At 54.7% G+C, this 17911-nt stretch overlaps 1 protein-coding gene across 9 annotated transcripts in view; it reads right to left on the reverse strand.

Moving 5' to 3' along the window:
* Positions 1 to 11433, reverse strand: part of PACS2 (phosphofurin acidic cluster sorting protein 2) — an 86747-nt gene extending 75314 nt beyond the window's left edge. For 4 of the 9 annotated variants that reach the window (XM_055287948.2, XM_063643792.1, XM_063643790.1 and 1 more), the window contains exon 1: positions 11143 to 11410. In XM_055287948.2, the coding sequence (XP_055143923.1) occupies positions 11143 to 11261 (119 nt within the window). In that variant the 5' untranslated portion in view covers positions 11262 to 11410. Of the gene's footprint in view, positions 1 to 11142 lie in introns of all 9 variants that reach the window. The other 5 variants (XM_055287947.1, XM_055287943.1, XM_055287945.2 and 2 more) reach the window with 4 other exon arrangements.
* Positions 11434 to 17911: the final 6478 nt, after the last annotated feature.

Raw genomic sequence — 17911 nt, forward strand, 5'->3', positions numbered from 1 at the left:
AGACACCTGCACGAGCCCAGCATGCAATGCCGGTGAGAAGTCTTGCCCAAGTATTTTGCATCTAAAAAGAGGGAAGTCCTGGCTGGGACCATACAATAAATATTGTCAATGCCTCTTGCAATGTCAGCTACAGAATTACACTGGGAAATGAGGCTCAAATTAAACAAAAGGTGCTGGTGGCATCCTAGCTTTCAATTGGTCCCTGGTCACCTCTGTCCTGATGCAGACATGGGACTCCCAGAAGGCAGGAGAGTAAACAAAGGCATGGAGGAGGGGCCCAGCAGAGGGGCCAAGCTCGCAGGACAGCAGCCCAAGGTCAGGGCCCTTCCCATCAGCATTGGCTTGGTGCCGTTCCCCGTGCTCACCAGAACAAGAACAACATTTGAGAAGAGGGATGTGCATCTGCAGGTCTGCCTGGCTGTGGATCCACATCCTGGCCTGCCAGGGAAGGGACAGTGCTGGTCACCCCCACACTGGCCATCTCCGCAAGATGAAAGGCATCCTGGGGAAGGCTGAAGGGAGGCTGGACTGCATGGCCACTTTGCCGCTCAGCTCAAGACACACCTGGCTCCCGGGGCTGCTGAGCTGAGCTGCCTGTGCGTGGCGGCTGCTGCCAGCTGCTCTTGGGACACGGGCTGGATGGGGCAGTCGAGAGACAGAAATGCGAGACACGGCATTGGACTGAACGAGCTGACCACCTGGGCCTCAAGCCCGTGGATCCCAAACTCCTCTGCCAAGCAAGGCCCAGGATGTTGGTCCGAAAGGTTGTGCAAGGGCTGCGTGGGGACTGAAGGCCCTTCCAAGTCCCCTCCCCTGCTCCAGCTCACCCCACCTTGTCTCAGGACTCACCGGTCATTAGAACCCATCTGTCTCCTTGCTGAACCCCTGAAGAGAGCCGCTGCATTGATGCAAACCCTCCCCCAACCCCACCCCACCCTGAAGCCACAGCACTGACCCCTCCACAACCACTGTGTCCCAGCCCCTCCCCGTCCCACCACCCTACGACGGTGCCCTCAGGGCTGGGCCACAGGCGAAGAGCCGGCTGGAGTGTCTCTGCACTCGGCCAGGTGCTGCCTGTGTCCGGGGGAAGGGGGTGTTCACAGCTTGGCCAGGGGGTGCTGAGGAAAGGCTGGTTGGGGCAGTGGAGCGGGACAGCCAGGCCCAGAGCGGGTTGCTCAGCCCCAGGCCTGTGTGCACCCCCAGCAGGAAGGGCAGACGCACCCCTTCCCCAGTGTCTTTCTTTGCCCATCTCTGCCCCTTTTGGGTCCTGACTCCTCTGTTGAGTGGCACCTGCACCCCAGGGGACCCCGCATGGCCCCTGACCATGCAGAGGACCTGGGGCCACAGCCATGAATGTCCCGGGCCTGAGAGCAGCCCAGCAGTAGCCAGTGCTCCCCAGGGCTCCTGGAGAGCCTGCCCCCCATCCGTGGGGTTAGACGGGGCACCACCGGCCTCCACAGGCTGAAGCCCTCGAGGAGCTGCTGACGACCCCAGCACCATGACCAGCAGCCACGCTCTTCATCACTCTCACAACCCTGCTAAGTCGGCCTGAGCTGAGCACACATCGCACCTGCAGAGCAGAAAGGGACGGCCTCTCAGCGCTTGGCTATTTTTAGGGCTGCCTCTCAGAGCAGCTGCCGAGCCAACCAGGCCCAGCCAGTCTGCGGGGCCAGCAGCTCACAGGCCTCAGGGCTGCCCTCAGTGGGAGCCTGTCCTACACAGACCCTCCACGGCCAGGCAGGAACAAGTATGCCACAGCCTGCCCCCGGTCCTGGGGAAAGCCCTGTACAACCTCCATCCTGCCACCCCTTCCCACCTGCACCTGAGCACCCTGCCTCAGCAACGCCGCTGCCTGCCGCCACCACACACAAGTCACAGGGTCCACAGAGACCCCCGTCGCTGTGACTGACCGCAGACCCGCTCTCTGCAGCAGCCCCCCGACCCCACCATAGCACTGCAGCTGTCCACTCCATCAAACCTCCTGAGATGCATGCTGAGAATGCTGGGCAGAGAGAGGGAGAGGGCTGGTTCTAGTGCCCAGATCCAAGGAAAGCATCCTTTAGTCCAAGGGCACTGTAGCCCCCTGCCCTCCGTCTCCTGCACAAAAGCCAGTCCCCAGCAAGAGATCTACTGCCATGTGACTGCAGTGTTGACAGCAGGACAGAACAGCCAGAGGTTTCTAGGCCTGCGTCTTGAAAGCAGGGCACTGCCTGCGCAGACAGGGTGGTGTGCACACACTGTGCTGGCCATGGTGATGGGCCAGGTCCTCCGAATCCCCAAGGCCTCCAGGGCTATGGGCACTGTCCTGCTGCCCTTTGGCCCCAGCCCAAGTGCTGCCCACCCTACAGGCCACCGGCTGCCCAGGTCAGCTTCCTCAGCCCCTCCCTCAGAGCAGCCCGTCTTCCCTGGGTCACTGCAGATCACCTCCGAAAGTCCTGTCCCAAGCCCTGCACGACACCTCCCACCCATCTCCACCTGCACACCCCGAGGCAATCTCCACCTCCAGTGTGGTCCACCCTTCCAGCAGCACTGCTCTCCCAAAGACACACACTTGAAATAGCCCAGTGACTTCCCCACCACTCCAAATGAAACCACACTCCTTGGCATGACATCCTGGTTCCATTACAGGAACGCCCGCCAAGGAGCTACACTGTGCGGGCTCCGGGCAGCACCAAGCAAGGCAGACGGGGTCCCGCCGTGAGAGTCTCGTGCAGGCTGCTGGGGGTCAGTAGGCAACATGCGTCCTGAGGAGACGCCCCAGCATGTGGACAGAGGCAGGGGGAAGGGCTAGAGACAGGCTACTGCCCCAGCCAGCCGCCGCCCACTGACACCACCCAGTGCATCTACGGATGCGGAGGATCCGGCAGGAAGAGCAACACGTCCAGTTGTTGCTCCAGAGGTGAGAGAGAGATGGCGCAGAAGCACCAGCGGAAGACAAAGTGGCTGAGAGCTTCCCAGGATTCGTGAAAATCATCAATCCACAAAGTCAGCAAGTCTAGTAACCCCGTCTCAGGCAATCACAAGAGAACCCACACCAGGACCCACCATGAGACGACCGTTGGCAACGATGACATGACCACAAAGCCACCCAGACGTCTCCCTCCAGCGTGTCACGGCCGCTGACCTCTCACAGCAAAGCTGGAAGTCAAAGCCAGGGACATCCTGCCTGGACCTGTGGAGGAGCACACACCACCCCAGCATCGTACAACCAGCACACGCCCTGCTCAGGGTGAGGGTAAACTAAAACATCTTCAGACAAACAGAAAGAGAAGGTAGTTATCAGCAAATCCTCACTAAAGGAAATCCTAAGAACAAATGTTCAACAGAAGGAGGAAAATGATTCCTGACATGCAAGAAGAATGAGCAACAAAGGAAGTGGTGAGTTTTGAAGCTCATCAAATATCACAGTATAAAGCAGTAACAACATCTTGTGGGCTTCATAAGAAAACAATTAAAACACACAGTAACAAAAGCATATAAATATAAACATGAAAGGGTTAGATTAGAATAAAGTGGTCTAAGGTCCCTGCATAGTTCAGCAGGAGAGTAAAGATACAATTAACTATGCACATTAAAATTTACAGGGTAGGCTGGGCTTGGTGGCTTATGTCTATAATCCCAGCACTTTGGGAGGCCAAGACAGGCAGATCATTTGAGGTCAGGAGTTCGAGACCAGTCTGGCCAACATGGTGAAACCCCGTCTCTACTAAAAATACAAAAAAAATTAGCCGGGTGCGGTGGCGCATGCCTGTAGTTCCAGCTACTCAGGAGGGTGAGGCACAAGAATCACTTGACCTGGGAGGTGGAGGTTGCAGTGAGCCAAGATCGCGCCACTGCATTCCAGCCTGGGCGACAGAGCGAGACTCCATCTCAAAAGAGAGAGACTCCGTCTCAAAAAATATATATAAAAAAAAGGCCGGGCACAGTGGCTCAGCCTATAATCCCAGCACTTTGGGAGGCCGAGGCGGGTGGATCATGAGGTCAAGAGATCGAGACCATCCTGACCAACACGGTGAAACCCCATCTCTACTAAAAATACAAAAATTAGCTGGGCGTGGTGGCAGGCGCCTGTAGTACCAGCTACTCGGGAGGCTGATAAACAGGAGAATTGCTTGAACCCTGGAGGAGAGGCTGCAGTGAGCCCAGATTGCACAACTGTACTCCAGCCTGGTAACACAGCGAGACTCTGTCTCAAAAAAAAAAAAAAAAAAGTCAGAAAAGGTCAGAGTGAATGCAAATGAAATCTAGATACATGCTGAATAACCAAAGACACATCTAATATGTAAAGATATACAAAGGCTTTTAACAAGGATAGAAAAATAGCTAACAGGCAAAAATTATCCAAAAGAATGCTTGCATCAAAGTTGATACTAAAGACAAAAAGCATTGCTAGACATAAAAGCAGTCATACAATGAGAAAAAGTTCAAAATACCTAGAATTACAATTCTAAACATGTATGTACCTAATAACATAGCCTCAAAAATATATCAAGTGGCAGGGTGTTAGTGGTTTAGGCCTATAATCCCAGCACTTTGGGAGGCTGAGGCCGGTAGACTGCTTGAGCCCAGGAATTCAAGACCAGCCTGAGCAACATGAAAAAACCCAGTCTCTACAAAAAATACAAAATTTAGCCAGGTGTGGTGGTGCACACCTGTAGTCCCAGCTACTCGGGAAGCTGAGGTGGGAGGATCGATTAAGCCTGAGAGTTCAAGGTTACAGTGAGCTGTGATCATCCCACTACACTCCAGCCTAGGTGACAGAGTGAGATCCTGCCTCAAAAAAAAAAAAAAAGTATAAAACAGAAACTGACAGAACTGTTGGAAAAATAGACCAATTTATTCTCAGATTATAAGATTTCAACATACATTTCTAGTAGACAAAAAAAAGGGAATGGACTTGACCACAATAAACCAAGCTTGATCTAATGGACAAACACTGCACCATCAACTGCCAAACACACATTCCTTTTAAATATAAACAGAACATGTATTAAAATTGACACACTGAACCAGAAAGCAAGTTCAAAAAAAAACATTTTTTTTTTTGGGATGGAGTCTCACTCTATTGCCCAAGCTGGAGTGCAGTGGTGCCATCTTGGCCCACTGCAACCTCCACCTCCCGAGTTCGAGTGATTCTCCTGCTTCAGCCTCCTGAGTAGCTGGAATTACAGGTGCATGCCACCACGCATGGCTAATTTTTGTGTTTTTAGTAGAGATGGGACTTCGCTACGTTGCCCAGGCTGGTCTTGAACTCCTAACCTCCGGTAATCCACCCACCTCAGCCTCCCAAAGTGCTGGGATTACAGGTGTGAACCACCAGGCCCGGCCAGTCAGGTTATTTTATAAGTGAATTATCCCAAACATTCAAGGAAGAAATGATTCCAATTTTACATAAGCTATACCACGATACAGCAAAAAGAGGAAGTACTCATCTCATTTCACAAGGAAATCTTAGCACCAAAATCTGCTAAGGCCTACAGAAGAAAGGAAGCACATAGACCCTAGACACAGATGCAGAAGTCCTAAGCAAGATACTAATCATCTAAACCTACCAATGTGGGCAGGTGTGGAGGCTCACACCTGGAGTCCCAGCTCTTTGAGAGGCCGAGGTGGGAGGCTCACTTGAGGCCAGGAGTTGGAGACCAGCCTGAGCAACATAGTGAGACCCTGTCTCTACAAAAAAAATCAGCCAGGCCAGTGGCATGCACCTGTGGTCTCAGCTACTCAGGAGGCTGAGGCAGGAGGATTGCTTGAGCCATGGTCACGCCACTGCACTCCAGCCTAGGCAACAGAGCAAGACCCTGTCTCAAAAAAATGAATAAATAAATAAATAAATAAATATCCACCGATTTTTAAAAAGGGTAATACAACATGCCTAAACTAGTATTTTTCCAGGAATAGGTTAATGTTAGAAAATCAATTTACGGCCAGGCATGGTGGCTCATGCCTGTAATCCCAGCACTTTGGGAGGCTGAGATGGACGGATAACAAGGTCAGGAGATTGAGACCCTCCTGGCCAACATGGTGAAACCCTGTCTCTACTAAAAATACAAAAATTCGCTGGGTGTGGTGGTGCACACCTGTAGTCCCAGCTACTTGGGAGGCTGAGGCAGGAGAATTGCTTGAACCTGGGAGGCAGAGGTTGCAGTGAGTCGAGATCACGCCACTGCACTCCAGCCTGGTAACAGAGCGAGACTCTGTCTCAAAAATAATAATAATAATAAAATAAAATAAAATCAATTTATGTAATTTACCACAATAGCAATGAAAAGATAAAAATTATATAATCCTCTTAATGAAAGTATTTGATTATATTCAACATCCACTCATAATGATTTCTTTAAAAAACCTTTGCAAGTCATGAATAGGATGGGACTTTTTAACTGCATAAAGGCTATCCACAAAAAGTTGCAGCAGACATCGTCCTTAATGGTAAAACACTGGAAACCTTCCTTAAGGTCAAGACAGAACACGGGTAATCCATGCAACCAACCATATTCAACACTGTACTGTGACAACCGGCTCAGTCAGGCAAGAGAAAGAAATAAAAGTATGAGGATTGAAAAGACACAACTTTGTCTTTTGCAAAAGATAAAACATATACTTTGAAAATGCAAAATAATCTATAGATAAGTCACTAGGTTAAAAATAGTAAAATCACTGACTTCTTTGAAAAATCAACTGAATTTCTATATGTTAGCAACAAACATAATAAAAAGCCGCCTTTTACTATGACTTCTAAAATACAAGCATCTAGGAATAAATGTAACAAAGAATATGCATGACAGCAGAATCTTGTAAAACTCTCGAAATACATTCAAGACCTAAGTAAATAGCTTGGTCATGAATTAGAAGCCTCAGTACCACACAAATGTCAATTCTCCCCAACCTGCTCTACAGAGTTAAAGAACTTCCAATTATAAACCAAATGTGGCTTTGCGTGAAACTTAAAAAGATAATTCTGGCCGGGCGCGGTGGCTCACGCCTGTAATCCCAGCACTTTGGGAGGCCGAGGCGGGCGGATCACGAGGTCAAGAGATCGAGACCATCCTGGCCAACATGGTGAAACCCCATCTCTACTAAAAATACAGAAATTAGCTGGGCGTGGTGGTGCACACCTGTAGTCCCAACTACTCAGGAGGCTGAGGCAGGAGAACTGCTTGAACCCGGGAGGTGGAGGTTGCAGTGAGCTGAGATCGTGCCACTGCACTCCAGCCTGGGCGACAGAGCGTCTCAAAAAAATAAAACAGGCAGGGCGCGGTGGCTCACGCCTGTAATCCCAACACTTTGGGAGGCCGAGGCGGGCAGATCACGAGGTCAGAAGACCGAGACCATCCTGGCTAACACGGTGAAACCCCATCTCTACTAAAAATACAAAAAAAATTAGCCGGGCGTAGTGGCAGGCGCCTGTAGTCCCAGCTACTTGGGAGGCTGAGGCAGGAGAATGGTGTGAACCCAGGAGGCGGAGCTTGCAGTGAGCCGAGACAGCGCCACTGCACTCCAGCCTGGGCGACAGAGCGAGACTCCATCTCAAAATAAAATAAAATAAAATAAAAATAAATAAATAAAATAAAAATAAAAAAATTAGCCGGGCATGCTGGTGGGCGCCTGTAGTCCTAGCTACTTGGGAGGCTGAGGCAGGAGAATCGGAACCAGGAGGCGGCGGTTGTAGTGAGCCGAGATCGCACCACTGCACTCCAGCCTGGTGACAGAGTGAGACTCTGTCTCAAAAAAACAAAACAAAACAAAAAAAATTAGACGGACATGGTGGTGTATACCTGCAGTCCCAGCTGCTCAGGAAGCTGATGTGGGAAGACTGCTTGAGCCCAGGTTTCAGGGGTGACAGTGAGCCATGATCGAGCCACTGCACCCCAGTCTGGGCCACAAAGTGAGGCTCTGTCTCTAAAAAACAAAAAGATGGCCAGGCACAGTGGCTCACACCTGTAATCTCAGTACTTTGGGAGGCCAAGGTGAGAGGATCACTTGAGCCCAAGAGTTCAAGACCAGTCTGGGCAACATATGGAGACCCTGTCTCTACAACAACAAAATACATAAATAAAAACAAATTAATAAACATCAACAGAAAAAACAATCAAGTGGGAAGGGCAAGGTACAAAGCAGCCCAGCCCTTGCTGAAGAGCGGGTGGGGGTGCTCAGGGACATGGCACCAGGAGGACACTCTGGGAACCTGGCAGGCAGAGGCCACAGACAGGCACTGACGCATACCCCGTGGGCCACCTAGGAGCACCGTGTGTAACAGTGCTGAGCCAAAAGCGTCGCAAGGAAACCCAGGGCACAAGCCTCCCCAACGGCAGCCCAGCATGCCCAGTTCAAGCTCCCGGGGACAGACTTCTCCGGCTACCTCCCAGAAGCAGAACTGAAACGAGACCAGCACCTCAGCCTGGCCCACGGTCAATGTGCACACTCCACCAGGCTGACACAGGGAGTGCACCCAGAGGCTGCTGCTCAGACAGCAAAGATTCGCTCCTAACTGGACGGGGACATTCTCAACACAGCCAAGAAAGGATGACTATCTCTAACTTTAAACTGCTGAAACTCAAGCAGAAAAAACAGAAAGAAAAACTGGCAAAGGAACAGGACTTTCACTGACAAGGAAGTACAAATGGCCTAAATTAGTAATCAGAGAAATTCAAGTTAAAACCACGATACCACTTCACACCCACCAGACTGGCAAAAATGAAAAGTCAAATGAGTGTTGGCACAAATGTGGAGCAGTGGGGACTCTCGTCCCTGTCAGTGGGGCCGGAGCAGGCACAACCACTCTGGAAAACTGCCCAGCAGTAACGCCAAGTGCGTGCACACCCCCACCATAAATCCTGGTAGCTGGTGGCACATGCTTAAGACAGGCCCTGCCCATCCAGAAAGACATACGCAGAAGACAGGCACAAGGATGTCCACAGCAGCACGGGGCTTGTAATTAACCAAAAAACTGGAAACAAGCTAAGGTCCCTTGACAGAAGCACAGCCTAGGTACTATCATGCCAGGGAATAGTACACAGCAGTGAACACGCCAAAAGCCATCAGCACAGACACAGCCCAGAAACTTCATGGCTGGGCAAAAGTGAGGAGTACACAAGAACACAGGAGGAACGAAGCAAAACTAAGTAGCAGACTGTCCGAGGACATGTGGACAGGTGGCACAAGCACAAAGCAAAGCTGGGGGCAAGCCCGCCTATGAGGGGCCCTGCTCCAAGACAGGTAACGGCAGGAGCTCATTACGAGGCTGAGCATGTTCTACGAACAAACTGCATCTGCCCACCCGGACAGCTGCGCCGCTCGCCCCTCCGCCCATCAACTCCACACCAACAGAACAAACCCTGTCCTCCTGCCTACCCTTCCTCCCAACCCTGTCCAGGCAAGAGCTCGGGATCCCCCAAGCACTTAGTGCTACTCAGCCCAGGTGCCCCCCATCTACCCCCGCCTGTCCTAACCAGGCTTCTCGAAACCTGCCCTACCCATACCCTCCCCACAGACACCAGAGTGGGCTTTCTAGACCCCTGGAGAATAAAGCACAGCTCCACAGTGGGGCTGATAAGGCCCCCGGCCCCTCCTGCCACACGCCCCCACCTCCCTTGGGTTAAAGACTTTGCTGCTCATTCGGAGGGCCCCAGGAAGCTGCTGCAGAGGTTCAGCAAGGGCAGGCTATGTGCTGCAGTGCTGGAGCAGGGGAGCGCCAACAGCCAGCATGAAGGTTCTGGGGCTGTGGGTGAGGCAATGACTCACAGGGGCGGACAGGAGAAGGGCTGTGGGGCTGTGGGACCTGACATTGGGGCAATCGCCAAGACCTGGAGTGGAGAAGCAGCCAGGCCTCGGGAGATGCTCCTGGCTTTGGCTTTGAGGCCCCAGAGACTTCCCAGAAGAGAGGCAAGTAGGCACATCTGCAGTGCTCGGCCCCAGACCTTAGGCAAATGCTGACCCTTAGGTCTCATATGGACAGTGGGTCCTTCGGGAGGCCCCGCCAGGTGCAAGAGTCGTGCTGGGTGGGCATCCTTCCTGTCCACTCAGCATAACCAAAGCCCTGAGGTCCCAACCCTGCGCTCCAGGAGGGCAAGCCCCACTGTCCAGCGGCTCTGCAACTCCAACACCACGCTCAGAAATGCAGGCTGTGGGAGCCACAGGAAAGCATGAGAGGCCCACCTGCAGCTGACCAGTGGTGGAACAGCTCAATGCCACGTGGGGTCCCCTCCAGGCATACTGGCCACTTCCAGTGCCTAGAAGGTCCGCTCACCCTCCCATCTCCCCAGGGAGAACTCTCACTACCCCCAACTGCCTCCTCTTCTAGCCTGCTGTGTATTCTAGAACCAGAACTTTTCCGGAGAGCGTGTCTCTCTCCTCCTTAGCCTGGGAGCTTCCTGAGCAGGAACTACCAAGTCACGAAGAAATTACAAAAGTTTCAAACTGAGCAGGAGACACAGGGAAGCTGCAAGTCCAAGGAAGGCTGGGCTATGGCCGGAGGGTAAACCTTGTCCAATCGTTACCGCTGGGCGACCGGGCGCCCCCCTACCAAGTGCACAACAGCCAGTCTTTCGCAATGGCAAGATCAACAGGGAGGCGCAAATAGCAGTACTGGCTTGGAGACGTCTCTAAATGAGAGACAGCGCCAACCAGGTAACCGCGAGGACAACCCCGCCCCGCAGGACAGGCATCTCCACCGCGCGCTGGACGGAGGATACAACCGAGTCCTGCGCGCCCCGTGTGCCGGGGATCGCTTCCAGGCCGAGGTCTGACAGTGTCCCCGGACGCGAAAGGAAGCGTGTGGTACCCGAGAGAGGAAGCACCCTCGTCGCCCCGGCCGGCACCGCATTGAGGCAGGTGTGCAGGTGCGGTTGCGGCGAGCCAGGTGAGCGCCGCCCGGGAGCCCCAAGGTCCCGCCGGGCCTGAGCAGCACCGGGTCCTTGGAAGCTGAGCGCGGCCCCCGGCGCTCGGGACCTGGGGGACTGGGGCCGCGCTTGCCGGAGCTGCGGGGGGCGGCGGCTGCACGCGTCGAACGGGCGGGCGGGGGCGCGGGGGCGACCTGGGCTCCGCTAGGGGACCCGGGCCGGGGATGGGCGCGCGGAGGCCACGGCCAGGACACCCCCGGCAGGTGCCCGGCGGGAACAAAGCGCGGCGGGCGGCGCGTACCTGGGCACGCAGCTGGGGCTGGAGCCGTCCACCTCCCAGGTGGCGAACAGGTTCATGGGCACGGGCGTATTGAGTGCGCCGGGCGCGCCGGGGAGGCCGAGGCGGCCTCGCTCGGCCATGGCGCCGGCCCCGCCGCTCCTTCGGCGGCCTGGGGCTGCGGCCGGGCCGCGGACGCGCGGCGGGCGGGCCGGGCGCGCGGAGGGCGGCGGCGCGGTCACATGGCTGCCGGGCGGCGGAGGGGACGGGCCGGGCCCGGGCGTCGGACGGGCCCGCGAGCGGCGACGAGCTGCGGCCGCTCCGCCCCGCCCCGCGCCCCACCCGACGCCCCGCCCGGCGCCCCGCCCGGCGCCCCGCCCGCGCGCCGCGCGCGCCCGGCGCCCTCCGACCCGCGCCGGCGCCGCCGATTGGCTGGGCGGGGCGCGAGCTCGCCGCCTCGGGTCCAATCGCCGCCGGCGCAGCGCGCGCCGGAAATGAGGTGCGCGCGCGCTTCCTCCGGCGGCGCCTCGCGGGGCGTCCCCGCCCGCCGGTGCGCGAGAGCGCGCACTCACGCGCCTGCGCACAGGCCCCGCCCGGCGCGCCCCGCCCCGCCCCCCGGGAGCCGCGGGCAAGGGCCGGGAGAGACGCGGGGGTCCACCGCGTCCCTGCCAGCCTCGGGCGCCGCCCCCTAAGGAAAGCTCATCGTCGCCCTGGCTCCCCGCGCGCGGATTCCCCGGCCTCGACACTTTCCCGCCTGCACCCCGCCATGCCCCGAGTCTCCCCGCCCCCCTGCCCTCGGCGCCCCTTGTCTCCTGCCGACCCCCGCTGGGTTGTCCCGGCTGTGCTGGCCCCGCCCGTCCCCGAGCCCCTCCCCCGCGCCCCCCTGCGCGGATTCCCCGGGACGCAGAGAGGTGGCAGGGAGGTGGCCGGGCCTGGCGGCGGTCGCGAGAGCGCGAAGCCACTCGGGGCGCCAGGCTCCCGAGCTTGGCCCCCAGGGCTCCAGATGCCCCCGGGCGCCCTCTTTGCGTCCCAGCATCCTTATTCAGCGCCTCTTTTCAGAGTTGTGCTCAGGACAATGAAGAACAAATGTCTGGGGCCAAGGCTGGCTCCTGGTCCTGGGGTTACAGTGAACTTGGGGACCCAAGCAAAGAGGAGGCAATGGCTAGAGTCGCCGGGGCCCGAAGTGTAGGCTACGGGGCTCAGGGAGGGTGCTTCCCCCATCTGTTTGGCAGCGGCTCTGCTCCAGCACCAGATGCTGCGCCGAGATTTAGGAAACGGTTTTCTGGCCTCTCCTCTGTTTCCGTGTTTCACAGTTAGTTTACAGTTGCTTTTCTCTCCGCCCTGTGTCTTGTTGTCTGCAAGTAGTTTTACTGAAACAAATCCATCCCGAGCAAATTGACTTGGAGCTGGTTTCTTTCCTGGCCCACGGGGCTTGCCACCCCGGTGCCCCGTCAGTTCCTTCTGCAAAGGCCCTCATGCCGCTGCTTCCTCGGTTGAGAGAGCTCAGCCTCCAGCTGTAACTCCTGTATCTAGAACTGCAAACAGCTGCGACTGCTTAAAGCCAGGGTCCCACTTCGGAGAGAACAAGGGAATCTGTGTTTTCCACGCGCCCCCGGCTCCTCTGGGGTGGTACACTGAGAGCCATGAGGGTCTGTCTGACCTTGGCCCGCTGACTGGGGTATTGTCTTACGTTGCTGCTCGGCGGGCAGAGAGCCTGTGGATCTCATACCTTCGAGACAGGGTAGGGGGAGAAGTGACTATGTCCAGAGAGGGGGTAGCCGTACCCCAGGAGGACAGGCTGTCTGTGATGGGAGGGCAGGAGACAGACACCCATTGACCCCAGAACTGAGCGTACGGAGCTGCTGGACCTGGCGAGTGTGCAGTTGCAGTCAGACGGATGGGCCGCCTGACACATTGTGCCTGTGTGCGCCAGCGTCTAACCCAGGCAGGGACTACAACTAGGGGTCAAGTGAGGAGATGCTGGGTGACTAAGCCGTGCACAGCAGGGCTTGGCACCAGCTGCCACCATTGAGCGGCGCCCCTCCTCTGTGCCAGGCACCGTTGTGAGCCCTTAAGGGACATGACAGCTCTGTCCCATCCCAAGTGACGAAAGAGGAGATGGCGGCCTGTGAGGTTATGCAGCTGCCAGGGGTCGGGATGTGACCCACACAGTCTGTACCAGAGTGGCCCCAAGTACCCGCATGGTGGGTCTACATCAATACTTCTGCCAGGCAGGAAAGCAGGGACACGAAACACACCATGCATCACACCTGCGACCACATTTATGTTTGTTTTTAAGGTGGGACGGCGGTGATGGGACTGTGGTCTTCTGTGTTTTCCAAGTGGACAGATGTCCCTTGGGTGATCAGAGTAACTTTTTAGCCAGAACCTGTTACTTGCACTGCCCTTCTCTACTGGAAAATGACGCTGTGCTGGTCCTTTTCTTGTGGGCTGTGGGTCACAGGAGGAGATCCCTGAAGGCTGGGAGGCACCCCTCCCCATGACCCCATAACCCTGGCATGGTGTGAGCCCTCACCCCCATGTTTGGAGCACAGGTGCTTTCTCTGGTAACGTTTTCTTTAAAGCAGGAACTTGGTTTGAGACAAACCTCTCAGATGACTGGGGTGGCTGGGCACGGTTGGGGAGGAGGCCCAAGAAGAGGATCCTTCAGAGCCCTGGGATCGCAGGAGGACAACCTGAAAGCTGGTCCCACCACGTGCTGCCTGTGGTCCCCGGAGGTTGTGGGAGTTATGATTATTTAATAAGTTAAAGCCTCAAGGTTCTGAATGCTTGGCTAGGACTCCATTGGTATTAAAAAGACGAAGCCCCAACACCCGACCATGGGACAGGATGGGCCGAGGCCTTTCCTCTGTCCGCCTGGCTTCGCTAGGCCCCTCCACCTAGGGTCAAGGCTTGGGCTTTTCCAGTCGGGCGCCAGGACCATGGGCTGCTTGGAAACGCATTCATCTCCTCAGCCTGGGCTAAGATGACACAGACACACAGCAGGCCCTGCCGAAGTCGGGGAGTGGGGGAGGGGCCAGTCAGTTGAGTGGCAAGGGCGTCCTCCAGGGCCAGCACTGGTCAGTTGGTGGCTCCAGCCCATAGCACCCCTACTCCTTCTCCTGCCAGGAGCTGGGCTGAGGAAGCAGCCCCGTGTGGCCAGGTCCCTGCCCAGCCCATGCTATGGCAGAGGGACAGAACTGCTGAACCCCTAGACAGGCCCTGCCGCGTCCACTCCCGTGGTTGGAGCACGTGGCCATCACTGAGGCTGAGGAGCAAACGTCACAAAAAAGGTACAGCAGGGCCTTCCTCCTGGAGGCTTTTTCTGGGGAGCCATGGAGGGGATGGCCAGGAGCTCGGAGACCACTGAGATCACTGCACCCACAGCCGCACCTGTGGACAGTTCCCACGGTCACCCTTGGAGCAGCTCAACTGCTGAGAGTGAGGCCTGGAATCAACCCCGGGGTTGTAGAGTAGAACAGGGTTAGGTGAGCCATGATAGAACCTGATAGAATATTCTACAGCTGGCAGAAATAGTGAGTTAAAACTAGCTAAAAACAGGCCAGTCGCAGGGGCTCACACCTGTAATCCCAGCCCTTTGGGAGGCCAAAGCGCACAGATCCCTTGACCTCAGGAGTTCAAGACCAGCTTGGGCAATATGGCAAAGTCCCATCTCTAACAAAAATACAAAAACATACCTGGGCATGGTGGTGCACATCTGTGATCCCAGTGACTTGGGAAGCTGAGGTGGGAGAATCACTTGAACCCAGGAGGTGGAGGTTGCAGTGAACCAGGATCACACCACTGCACTCCAGTCTCGGGGACAGAGCCAGGCTCCATCTCAAAAAATAAAAATAAAAAGTCCGGGCACGGTGGCTCATGCCTGTCATCTTAGCACTTTGGGAGGCCAAGGTGGGCGGATCACCTGAGGTAAGGAGTTTGTGACCATCCTGGCCAACATAGTGAAACCCCATCTCTACTAAAAATACAAAAAATTAGTGGGACGTGATGGTGCACGCCTGTAACCCCAGCTACTCGAGAATCGCTTGAACCCAGGAGGCGGAGATTCCATTGAGCCAAGATTGTGCCACTACACTCCAGCCTGGGTGACAAGAGTGAAACTCTGTCTCAAAAAAACAAAAATGTTTGTGAAAATGCATGTCCATGTGCAGTATGTATTTATATGTTAGTGATTATACATGTAAAACACCTATTTTCAGGTATAGAAAAATATTGATAGGATACACATTAATCCAAAGTGTTAAGGAAGTATCTCTGTGTGATGGGGATTCCATTGATTTGGTTTCTCCTTTTTGCTTATCTTTATCTCCTATTTTCTCCACAATGAACATGTATTGTATAGGGAAAATCAAACCACAGCAGGGTGAGCTGCCGCCGGCTGGAGAGTCAGGCGCCATCTGGCTGGGGCTGCGCCCCGTCCTGAAAAAACCAAACGTACAAAGGGAAACCTCACCCCATGCAACAAACTACTGAGGGTGATCTTTGTAAGAATACTGAATGTTTCACTAGGGTAACATTCTTTTTTTTTTTTTTGAGACGGAGTCTCGCTCTGTCACTCAGGCTGGAGTGCAGTGGTGCCATCTCGGCTCACTGCAAGCTCCGCCTCCTGGGTTCACGCCATTCTCCTGCCTCAGCCTCCCGAGTAGCGGGGACTACAGGCACCCCCCACCACGCCTGGCTAATTTTTTGTATTTTTAGTAGAGACGGGGTTTCACCGTGTTAGCCAGGATGGTCTCGATCTCCTGACCTCGTGATCCGCCCACCTCGATCTCCCAAAGTGCTGGGATTACAGGCGTGAGCCACCACGCCTGGCTCACTAGGGTAGCATTCTTAAATATCAAAGGAAATCATACAAGTCCATAAGACCATTAAAAAATTCCCAGTGGAAAATGGTTAGAGAAGCTACAAAAGATTCACAAAAGAAAAAGTGAGACAGTTGTCACTACTATCAGGAATTGTAAATTATAAAAAGATGTACATGGCCGGGTGCGGTGGCTCCTACCTGTACTCCCAGCACTTTGGTAGGCCGAGGCGGGTGGATCACCAGGTCAGGAGTTCAAAACTAGCCTGACCAATATGGTGAAACCCCCGTCTCTACTAGAAATACAAAAACGAGTTGGGTGTGGTGGTGGGCGCCTGTAGTCCCAGCTACTCGGGAGGCTGAGACAGAAGAATCGCTTGAACCACCGGGAGGCGGAGCTTGCAGTGAGCTGAGATCATGCCACTACACTCCAGCCTGGGCGACAGAGTGAGACTCCGTCTAAAAAAAAAAAAAGACGCATGTCACCACCTTCTCCTTAATGCAGGCTAATCTAGACCTAATACAGACCTAAGGTCGTGATGACATCCTCGGTGTCCTGCACACTGCTCCCCTCCTGGGTTGGGCACAGGCACCGCAGTTCCCTCACACAGCACCTGGGGCAGGACCCGGAGCAGCCCTGGAGAGTGGCTTGGCAGCGTCTTGGGAGATTTTCCCGGGGTCATGGGTATCCCATGGCATCCTGCAGGTGACACTGTAAATGTCAACAGGGACGCAGGTCCAGGTGTGTGAGATATTTCAAACAGCAACACTTACAGAAAGGAATGTCCAGTCCTGGGGAAATGACAAAACTTGCCCTGGCACATCCACCCCATGGGACGTGAAATAACCAGCAAAACGGAACACTGCCTCCGTTTTAGCAACATGGGGAAATTCTCAGGATATGTGATTGTGTGACAAATCAGGATGTAAAGTTGAACACAGCATGACCTGGATTCAGGAATAAAACTCTCCCCTCTTGACTGTGGTTATCCTGAGTCCCAAGATTAAGAGGGACCTTGATGCATAAATTTTAACACTTCTCTCTTTCCCACTAAAGAATATCATCACAATAAGCCAGGATATAACTTAAATATTAGGAAAGAAAGGAAAACACCCAGGCCCTAATACAGAAATCAGCCAAGGACGTTCACAGACATCAGAACAGCAATTACTGCAACACGTATCAACCAACACTCAACCTCAGTGCTCTTCGTGCAGAATGGATTTCTGGTTTTGTTAGGTTTTGTTTTTCTTTTCTTTTTTTTTTTTTTTTTTTGAGACGGAGTTTCGCTCTGTCGCCCAGGCTGGAGTGCAGTGGCGCGATCTCAGCTCACTGCAAGCTCCGCCTCCCGGGTTCCCGCCGTTCTCCTGCCTCAGCCTCTCCGAGTAGCTGGGACTACAGGCGCCCGCCACCACGCCCAGCTAATTTTTGTTTGTATTTTTAGTAGAGACGGGGTTTCACCGTGGCCTCGATCTCCTGACCTCGTGATCCGCCCACCTCAGCCTCCCAAAGTGCTGGGATTACAAGCGTGAGCCACCGCGCCCGGCCTTGGTTTTGTTTTTGTTTTTCTTTTTTTTCTTTTGTTTTCTTGACAGGGTCTTGCTCTGTCAACCAGGCTGGAGTCCAGTGGTGCCATCATGTCTCACTGTATGTAGGCCGGATCTCCTGGACTCAAACCATCCTCCTGCCTCAGCCTCTCAAAGAGCTGGGATTACAAGTGTGAGCCACTGCGCCGGGCCCCTGTGGGTTTTAAAAAATTATTTATTTAGAGACAGAGTCATGGCCGGGTGCAGTGGCTCAAGCCTGTAATCCCAGCACTTTGGGAGGCCGAGGCAGGCAGATCATGAGGTCAGGAGTTCCAGACCAGCCTGACCAACATGGTGAAACCCTGTCTCTACTAAAAATGCAAAAATTAGCTGGGCATGGTGGCTCACACCTGTAATCCCAGCTACTCAGAAGGCTGAGGCAGG

Source organism: Symphalangus syndactylus, chromosome 8, assembly GCF_028878055.3.
Source record: "Symphalangus syndactylus isolate Jambi chromosome 8, NHGRI_mSymSyn1-v2.1_pri, whole genome shotgun sequence".
Classification (NCBI taxonomy): Eukaryota; Metazoa; Chordata; class Mammalia; order Primates; family Hylobatidae; genus Symphalangus; species Symphalangus syndactylus.